General features: G+C 45.6%; 1 protein-coding gene across 1 annotated transcript; it reads right to left on the bottom strand.

Annotated features, from left to right (window-relative positions):
• Nucleotides 1–6986: 6986 nt before the first annotated feature.
• LOC108926361 (visual system homeobox 2) lies at nucleotides 6987–10463 on the bottom strand. Its single transcript, XM_029246531.1, has 3 exons — nucleotides 10223–10463; nucleotides 9443–9600; nucleotides 6987–7449 (listed from the first exon to the last, which is right to left on the bottom strand). The coding sequence occupies exons 1-3, from the start codon at nucleotides 10461–10463 to the stop codon at nucleotides 7030–7032; spliced, it is 819 nt and encodes a 272-aa protein (XP_029102364.1). The 3' UTR covers nucleotides 6987–7029.
• Between the last annotated feature and the right edge of the window lie 247 nt (nucleotides 10464–10710).

Below are 10710 nucleotides of genomic sequence, written 5' to 3'. Positions count from 1 at the left end.
ACACTTACACACTTGTCCCAAGCAGGGTCATGGCAAACCGGAGCCTAACCCAGGAACACAGGGCGTAAGGCCGGAGGGGGAGGGGACACACCCAGGACGGGACGCAAGTGCGTCGCAAGGCACCCCAAGCGGGACTCGAACCGCAGACCTACCAGAGAGCAGGACCCGGTACAACCCACCGCACCCCCATTCGAAATAACATTTTATGTTTAATTAGTTTGTGTCAGACAATGCGACATAGATAGATAGATAGATAGATAGAGTGGAACAGCTGGCTGTGTACTGGTTAGAGCTGCTACCTTGGACCCAAATTCATAGGTCAAATCCCACCTCCAGCTCTACTACCCTTCAGCAGGGTACTTACCGTAGAAGACGTGCTCCGGTACAATTACACAGCTGTGTAAATGGGGAATTAACTTGCTTTGGAGAAAGGTGTTAATTCAATGAATAAATGTCAATGTACAGATGGATGTTACACCAGGAGGTGTAGTGCTTTGTGCTGTTGCCTTCTAGTCAAAGGCCATGGGTTTGAATTCCACTCCTGCTATAGTACATTTGATCAAATTCTTATCCCTAATAGAAATAACACCCTGCTGTATAAATATATGAATGAGTTGTAAGATGAATAAATAACTGTAAGTCGGTGAACCTAAAACCCAGTCCCTTTGGATAAAGGCGTGTGAAAATCGTGAGCCACTCCTTTAACCAATAGAATCATGCAGCCTGTGTTTTCATAATGCCTAATGGGCTGTGCTAATGCATGAATACAATGCTTAGAAACTAATGAGGAGTTTAAGGACGAATGCGCTAATAAGCTTTTGTGCCGATTTGCATGTGTGCTTGTCGTTTTTATCATGAGTTATGAATAAACAATCAGTCTCCTGGTCATGTGTTTTGTACCGACTTGACGCAGCTTCCTGTAAACATATATTCTTCGTATATGAACACAGTTGAACACAGTCTCTTACAGCCCACGCTTTTCGTAAACCTCGCATTCTTACATTCTGTCTACGTTAATGAGGGTATTGGTTTATCTATGCAAATTAAGAGACTGACCTAAATACAGATCTTTTTATAAGTGTTTATTTGGTTTTGAAAACCTGGAAAACTATCTTGTGCGCTGCCTTTAAAAACATTGCAATTTGTAACATATTACTCAGAAAACAAGCAGAATTTGCTGCTTATTTGTACACGTGAACTTGCGAAAAAACACCATGTGCTGCTCAAAGTAAACTGCTCGGGCCTCACCCTGCCCCCCTTGCAACTTCCCATCCCAAACAGTACCCCTTCCCCAGTACCCCTCCCCCATTATTTTTTCCTGGTTAGTCTTTCCAGTTTAACTCAGACTGGGGGAAGGATGAGGAATGTTGATTTTCATTGCTTTCGACATTATCTTCAACCCAAAGTTAAATTAATCAGCAGAGTACCGGGACACAAGAAAAACATTCTCATGAAGACATACAAATAGTTTGTCGCTGGGAATATATGAGAGAGCGTATGTATGTGTGTATGATGGATGACGGGAATGAATGGAACGAAAAAAAATAATTGATGGATAAAAATAACGCTTGAAAACACAACCACATGCACCATGTTTCCAGGGTATGTAAGAGAAGCTGTAAGAAGAGAAATGAGAAGCTTTAACAAACTTTGTCTCCGAGGGAGAAAGGAAAAACCTCTAACACAAAATAAAGCAGTAGATCAGTTTAGCTGTTGTTGCTTCGTACTTGCCTGTTTTATTAAGAAAGGAGTAAAAAAAAAAGACTTTATGTTTATATTTATTCATTGTGCTGACTCTTTCTCCAAAGTGATTTACAATATTAAACAGCTTACAACGATCAATGGATTTGTACAGCTGCATCATGTTAAACACGGCACACGGAAGAAAGGCACGCTCACAATGAATGTCTGCATTTCCCACGTAAGTTTCAAAACTTTAGAGTTTTATAGTTGCTAAAGAGTCAGACATCCGTCCGAAAAAAGAACTGTCACAACCCTGATATTTTCTGGCGACCGCTGCCAAACTACACAAAGTGAAAGTCATCACGCAGATGGCGTCTCAACACTGCTGAAATATTTCTGCAGCAAACATAAACCTTTTTTGTACCTAGAGTTCACTGTAATAGTCACGATGAAGAATAGTCATGTGACGAGTTCCTTTCAGAGAAGCTTGGACTATGTGGGCAGTAAATTATCTTAAGCGTATCTCACAAACTGTTTCCAGGTGGGTAGGAAATTAAGTCACGGCACAAAGCTCAAGCAAAATATTTTCAACAGTTTTTCACACACTTCCTAAATTGTTTCATCACTTGCGAAACCCAGGCCAACATAAAGAACAAAATACACAAAACGTACAAAGAACTGCACAACAAAAGGGTAAATTAATTTATTTCCCTGACTAATAATGGGGGCCAAGAATGATGAAAGATATTAAATATAGAAATTAATAGAAAAAAATAGAAATTAAATAATAAATTAAATAATGAAAATTCTATTTTTTGGCTTTTTCAGGGGCAAAGAGATATTATAAATAATTTTACTAATTTAGTAACCCGGCAACACAGGGCGCAGGGGACACACCCAAGACGGGACGCCACTCCATTGCAAGGTACTCCAAGCACAATTCGAACCCCAGACCCACCAGAGAGCAGGACCCAGCCAAGCCTGCTGCACCACCCTGCCACAGTGCCCCCTAATTTGAATAGAATTATACAATAATTCTTATAGTTTCTTCAGTGCAATGTTCATAGAGATAAATTAGCTGTCAGCCTCCGTTTAAGCAAAACCAGCACAGACAGGGAAACTCCAGAAACAGGATAGGGAAACACTGCCATGACACAAGAGGGGGCATGGCGGCGCAGTGGGTTGGACTGGGTCCTGCTCTCCGGTAGGTCTGGGGTTCAGGTCCCACTTGGGGTGCCTTGCGACGGACTGGCGTCCCATCCTGGGTTTGTCCCCTCCCCCTCCAGCCTTATGCCCTGTGTTGCTGGGTTAGTCTCTGGCTCCCCGCGACCCTGTATGGGACAAGTAGTTTCAGATGGTGTGTGTGTGTGTGTGTGTTTGAGAAATTTAAAATATTAACTGTACAGCCACTGCCCCATAACCCCCAGGCTGTTCAGGAGTAGGTTTGAATCTAGTTCAGTGTGTGTGTATGTGCCATGACACAAAAATACTATGGCTCCATAACATTGCATTTTTTGCCTCCGAGAGCCGTACATATCTTTCTAAGATGTGGTAGCATTCATGATTTACTAAACCTCATGTCTCATTTTAAATAAAATTACTGAAGACAAAATCAGCAGTTAACATTCTTAGGATGCGAAGAGAACATGTTAGGGTGACAATCTCTGACACTTCACCATAAAAGCAACAGTTATCAAAGTTATACCTATATATGTAAACCTTTTTATGACAACTACATGGAGACCCATCACATGGCGACATTTATTCCATTAGCTGACTCTTTTATAGCAGGGGGTGCAGTAGTGCAGCAGGCTTGGCCAGCTCCTGTTCTCTGGCGGATCTAGAGTTCGAGCCCCGCTTGGGGTGCCTTGTGACAGACCGGCATCCTGTCCTGGCTTTGTCCCCTCCCCCAAAAGCCCCACGCCCTGTGCTGCCAGGCTAGGCTCCTGCTCGCCATAACCCCGCTCAGGACAAGCGGCTTCAGCCTGCGTGTGTTTATACAGCTGGGTAGCTTTGTCGGAACAATCAAGAGCAAGCACCTTCCTCAAAAGTATGTGAGATTGGAACCGATAACCCTCCCATTAAAAGGTAACAGCTCCAACCACTGCTCTATTAAAAGCCCCCGAGGCTTGAACATTGAGAAGCAGTTATGCACACTTTGTGATGTGCGTTCTTATCTCCGTCAGAGGGGGGCGCTCGTGCATCTAGGATGTCCAAACCAGCTCCGGTACAGAACTCAATACTCTGCAAAGAAATCATAAAGCAAAAACAAACAGGTATTCATTCGTTTGACTTTTCGACCTTGCCGACCTTTTCAGCTTCTCATTTTTTTTTCCCTAAAGGTGTCAGTTGCCAACTCGAGTAACCTTTCTTCGTTGTGCTTGAACGACTTTTGGTTATTCTGCAGACTGATGGATGCGTAGCGCCGGCCCCGCTCCACGTTCCTGAGGCTCTGTCCTCCGCGCTCCTCCGGGCTGCCGTGCGCAAAGCGCTCGGAGCTTTGACTCGGGGCGCCGCAGTACAAACAGGGCCTGTGTTTCAAAAAGCTCTCGCCTCGCCTCCAACGGAGCCCACAGGAAATGCCCTGATTCAGCGGAATAGAATGTGTCTGACACGGAGCTGCTGTTCCCACCATGTGTGAATGGGGGGAGGGAGCGGAGGGTCAGGGAGGGGGACCCAGCACTCCGGCTCAGATGATATATAAACCCTCCTGGATGCCACATCTGGAAAACGTCTTGTGCTGCTAACAAAAGCCGTTTGTACGCCCAATTTGCTCGCGGCTTCGCCACCTTAACCTGACTCCAACACACACTGCAACCAAGAGAAAGCCCTGAAAAAGCCAACGTGCCAATTTGTATACTAGAAATAGTTTCAGTAACTCACCGCACTTTCTACAAGTTTCAAATGAAACTTTCCTATTCCCTCCGAGGCTGTTTCTCTTTCGCCCCGGCTGACATTGCAGCTCAGGTGTCAGATTCATCATTTTTACTAGCAAACAGTCATTTGGAGCACTGATGTCAGGATTTTAAGCTCTGATGTCAAACCCACAGACACACAGACACACGTAGCGTCTGAAACCGCTTGTCCTGAGTGGGGTCGGGGCGAACCAGAGCCTAACCTGGCAACGGAGGGCGTAGGGCTGGAGGGGGAGGGGACACACCCAGGACGGGACGCCAGTCCACCGCAATTCACCCCAAGTGGGACTTGAAGCTCAGACCCACCAGAGAACAGGACCCGGTCAAACCCGTTGCGCCACCACATCCCCAAGATGTTGAACCCATCATACTTCATCCACAGGTAACTGATTTGTAGATGAATAAAAGTTTTTTTTTTTTTTTTTACTTTATCTGGCACTTTTTTCCAAAGCAGTTCACCACATGCTGTTTGCATGTACAGCTGAGTCATTTTTATTCTATTAGCTGAGGGTAGGTACCTTGTTTAAGGGTGCGGCAGCAGGAGGGGGTATTCAAACACCAGTCGCTCGGTTACGAAGTGACAGCTCCTGCTGGCCCAAGTTGCGGGTTTTAGTGAATGATGCAGTATAACGATTACGCCGGTCCAAATACTACGATAAGACCCAGCATGCTCGCTCTGTATGTGCACTGAAAGCGTTGTGCTGTAGGTGTAATCCTCACAGGTCATTAGTGATGCTGAACAAACGGTAGGTGGTAGGAAAGAGTCCCCTGGAACTCAAGTACTGTTATCTACTTGCTAATCAGCCAAGAAGAGGGAGATTGTCTAAAGCTAATTAATTACCTGCTAACAAAAGAGGTTTCGCAATAATTAATTCATAAGAAAGTCTTGTCTTTTGCGAAGACGGGCTGCGGAAAAACACACGGTGGCCGAAAACTTTGGTGGGTTTAATTTTTGTTTAAGATGCGTTTTCTTTGTGTTCAGATAACGGAAAACATGCTAAGTGGATCGGTTAAAATGTCTCTACAAAATAATTAGAGCACAAATATTAGTTAGTGTTAGGGGGGGCAACAATTTGCCAGGTATTGAGAAGAGCCAAATTTATTCTCAGTGAAGTATTATAGATATCGGGCGGCACACATCAAACTTGCCTGAACATAAAAGGGGGCAAATCCACACACCCCCCCCCACCCCACCCCACCTTGTTATGCCTGCAATTCTTTGCATATTGAAAAGTATCATCCCACTTCATTATTCCATATACATCACTTGAATTGAAGAATTTAGTGACACTACATCTTAGTCTCTTAGTCTTAGATCCTCCTGTGCTGCTGGGTACATCGGGCAACGAGGTCTCTCCACCGCTTCCGGTCCTCTGCCAGCGCTTCAGCTTCTACGTATTTGACACTACATATTTACATGAATTAACGGACATGGTTGACAGCCATGAACATGCATTCAGATTAAGCCGGTCAAATCAGATAATTGCAATGGTCACAATACCACTATTTTACCACTCTTCAGTGGGTGGGTGGGATGAACGTATTACCAATTCTCAGCAGAGTATTACACAAAAAAATTGGGTTATGGGGCACATTAGGCTTGCTTGTGTATCCTTGTCGTTCCCCCTAGTTACGACTGTGCAACCAGGGGTAATAAGTACTCATGCAAATAGTAAAAATACATGAAGCTCCATTACAGAATTTTTTTTCTTTTCTGAATTTTGAGTGGACTTGCTGTGCAGTTGGCTGTGTTTTGGAAATGAATATTTGCACCATCTATTGGCAGTGATAGTACTTGCACTGAAAATATTATTTTTATACATTCATGGTCTCGATTTGTTCTACACACTCATAACAATTATATTTTAAAGTACAAGACAGTTCAGGTAAAAAAATAAGTACAATTAATTTCATACACCAGTCCAGACTTGTGTATGTTTTTAAGAAAAGATATTTGGAAATTACGTCATAAACCATGTTCCATTTCATAAAACAGCTCTTAAAATGCCTCGTAATGGCAATGCAATGCACATTTCCACGTATTGGGACTTCACGATCACTTTAACTGAAGAATTTGTAGCTGATCAGAAGCAGTATTATTTGTTTATATTTTTAATGAAAAATTAATAGAAACCTAGCGAATCAAAAAATCGATTTATTAATGAGATTGGAGGTATATTACACTGGACAGTACATATGCCAATACACGTATATTTTCATACACACGTTTATTGACCCAATAAAATGAATACAAAAGAAATACACATTAATAGACACAGCACAACGAACTTTCGGAATTTGCACTTTTTTTTTTTCCACTGTAGTAGCCTCAGATGCTGTGCATAGCGTGACTGCGCCATTCATGGGCAGGATGCCCTGGAGGGGATACTTTGGAAGAGCAGCAGTTAGCAGTGGTGACCGGAGCAAAGTGTCAGTCACTCCCCACATCTGCAAGGGTTGCCTCCGTGTACACCTGTAACTCCAGTCCCGACTTGGCGGCCGTGCTATGGATCTCTGCCTCGTGCTTCCTGGCCTTGGCGCGCAGTTTGGCGATGCTGCAGGAGCGAAGCTCTTCGGGGCTGGACCCCTGGGTCGTCCCCTCCTGCTTTCTGGACCCTGACCTCTGTGCATGGACTGGCGGTGTTGGGGCCTGACCTTGGACCCGAGTGGGGCTCCTCTTCTCATGCCTTCTGTTCTCCCAGGGCTCGTTGTCAGAGCTTTCTGGGTCCCGGGCGTTGTGGTTGGACTGGATCGGCGCTTCCTCGCAGTCCTTGTCTTCCAGCTTGTCCACCTCTCGTCCCTGCGCTTTCATCTGGCGCCGCATTTTGGCTCGACGGTTCTGGAACCAAACCTGGAGAACGTGGCACTGCGAGACTTTACTGAGCCAACATGAAAGGTCATGAAAGGAAACAAACACACACACACACACACACACACACACACACACACACACACACACTTTCAGAACCGCTTGTCCCACACGGGGTTGCGGGGAACCGGAGCCTACCCGGAAACACAGGGCGTAAGGCCAGAGGGGGCGGGGACACACCCAGGACGGGACGCCAGTCCGTCGCAAGGCACCCCCAGCAAGACTCGAACCCCAGACCCACCGGAGAGCAGGACTGTGGTCCAACCCACTGCGCCACCGCACCCCCCTAAAAGGAAATAAACAGAGATAATACCACACACACATTGGCTGACACCACTTGTCCCAGGCAGGGTTGCAGCGAACCAGAGCCTAACCAAGCAACACAGGGCATAAGGCTGGAGGGGACACAAGTCCACTACAAGACACCCCAAGCTGGACTCAAACCCACACCCACCAGAGAGCTGGACCCAGCCAAACCCACTGGGCCATCACAGCCCTGAGATAATACTAGTGTAATGCTTTAGTTTTGATTTTCCATTTACTTTATTCATGTTGGGGCGCACGGTGACGCAGTCGGTTGGACCAGGTCCTGCTCTCCGGTGGGTCTGGGGTTTGAGTCCCACTTGGGGGTGCCTTGCAACGGACTGGCGTCCCGTCCTGGGTGTGTCCCCTCCCCTCCAGCCCTTCGCCCTGTGCTGCTGGGTTATGCTCCGGCTCCCCGCGACCCCACATGGGACAAGCGGTTTCAGACGATGTGTGTGTTTATTCACCTTGATCTTTTGTCTTTTCTGGGTATGCAATCCATTTTTTATAATAAACTCTCCCGTTAAGTTAGAAATTACTTTCCTTTGCATTTGTTTATTTAATGGATGCTTTTCTCCAAACAATGTACAAAGTGTACAATTGTTAAACCATTACTACAACTGGGTAATTTATACTGTATCAGGTCAGGTTAAGTACCTTAAGTGTACCACAGCACGAGGTGGGATTTGAAGGCAGTCCATTTAAATATCAGAAAGTGATCTGGCAAGTAATAAATGACTGCCTTCAAAACAATAGTGGTCTTAGTGAGGTTTGTAGCAAAGCTTTGACCAGACCATTTTTTCTGAATTAATGAAACCTAAGCAAACTCCTTTCTGCTGACAGTATAAACACCCCAGACACCCACTGGTTTCCATGGACGCAGCATTTTGGCATTCCATCATTTCCAGTCTTCTCAGGTGATGAGTTCCTGGACAAACATCCTTATCCCAAGTCTGATTCAAGTTCAAGACTGGATGCAGTCAGCAGCAGTTCTTCGAGCATCACATACACATCCAAGACTACTGATTCAGCTCATACTCTTCACCAAAGCAATTTACTATGATTTATCCATTAATATAGTAATTTTTTTTTTTTTTTTTACTATACTATCAGGTCATTTTTATTCAAGAATTTCAGGGCAAGTACCTTGACCAAGGGTATTATTGCAGGGGTTGGGAATCAAACCTATGTCCTTGGGCAGCAGCTCTACCACTGTGCCTCCTACTATCCCTTTTAGACTGTGCAAAAAAAAAAAAGCATTACAGATGAATATTTACATTTATTGATTTAGCTGATGCTTTTCGCCAAAGCAACTTACAATGTTGAGGTTACAATTATGTACCCATTTATACAGCTGGGTAATTTTACAGTAAGTACTTTGCTCATGGATACTACAGCTGCAGATTGAACCTCCAACTCTTGGACCAAGAGGCAGTAGCTCTGACCACGATGCTACCAACTGTCCCAGATAAATGTATGACCACTTTTGTTTGTAATGACCTTTGTGGTCACATACCTGTCAAGTGAGCATACACACACAGACCTTTCACTGGATCTCATGCAGCATTAGATACGAATGCACTGATACCGTAGGCGTGCACCACCATCGTCAAGACTCTAGGGTCATCAGAGCGTAAGGTAGAACCAGAAAAAAAGGAGAAGTGTCCGGTACCTGCACCCTGGCCTCAATGAGGTCCAGCCTGAGGGCCAGGGCCTCCCTCATGAAGATGTCAGGGTAGTGGGTTGTCTCAAAGGCCTTCTCCAGCTCCTCCAGCTGCCAGCTGCTGTAGTTGGCCCGCGCGCGCCGCTGCTTCACTGGACGCAGTTCATCTGGAAATCGGAGCGTGACCAGAGCACCCCCAGCGATTATGCCCACGCCAGCGAGCGACAAGGCTCTAATTGCTCCACATTGGATAATTAGCAGCACGTTCATTAGGCCCAATTAACAAACAGTGCAAAACTGAAGCGGCAATCAGCTGATACTCATGAGTCAATCCGCTGTCGGCGCACTTCCTCTCTCGCATGCCCCTTCATTGTTGCGGTGAAAAGGGGGACGATTATTTCAGCACTAATCCTTTTGTCGCACAAACAAGTCTGTAAATAATTTACCGACCTTATTTACTGACACAACATGCCTAATTTATTACTCCCGAATGCGTGTCAGACACTGATATTACTAAAGCGACTAAGGTATGATAAATAAAGAAAATGAGCCCTGCCAGATCTGTGTTTGTTGTGTAAAGTTTCCAGTAAATATGTTAAATATTAACGTTTTTGAGATTTTAACAAATCTCAAGCACTATCATATAAGCGGGGGAAGCCAATTAGTGTGCACTATTGTATTGCTCTTTGACATTGCTGTTCAAAGGATTATTATTCTTTTTCTTCTTATTATTATTAGATAAGTGAAGGTGCAAGAATCACACAAAGCCCAGAAGTGCCCAGAGCTCACCTTTGTAGTCAGTGATGCCCACAAGGCCAGCTGCCTGCGTGGCCAGGATCAATGCCTGTTTGCAGGGTTCGGGTTGCAGGTAACTCTGCAGAACGTCGTAGCTGACCAACGGACTCGGTACCAGCAGACCGGAGATGTGCGTCGAGCCCAGCCTGGAGGGAAAGGCTGGGTAGAAGTGCGCCGTGGCCGGGTGAAAGACCGCGGGGGCGAGGGCCGACACCAGCTGCCCCGGGCCGAACATCGCCACGCTCCCGGGGTGGGGTGGGGTGGGGTGGAGCGGGGGTCCACGAGCTTCTGTGCGAGGGGGCAGTTCCCACGCACCAAGGAGAAGGAGAAGGCCCAAGCAGGCGGCTGAGCGAGCGGCCCGCTCGGGAAAAAAAAATAACAAAAGAGAGGTGGCTGTTGCTCACAAATTGTAAATGCAGATTAGACACTGATATAGAGCAGTGTAATGTAATACCGCTACAGGATCAAATCAAGCGGCGTGC

Source organism: Scleropages formosus, chromosome 20 (assembly GCF_900964775.1).
Source record: "Scleropages formosus chromosome 20, fSclFor1.1, whole genome shotgun sequence".
NCBI lineage: Eukaryota > Metazoa > Chordata > Actinopteri > Osteoglossiformes > Osteoglossidae > Scleropages > Scleropages formosus.
Note: the sequence above shows the minus strand (reverse complement) of the source record. Positions and strands in the feature narration are given on the sequence as shown.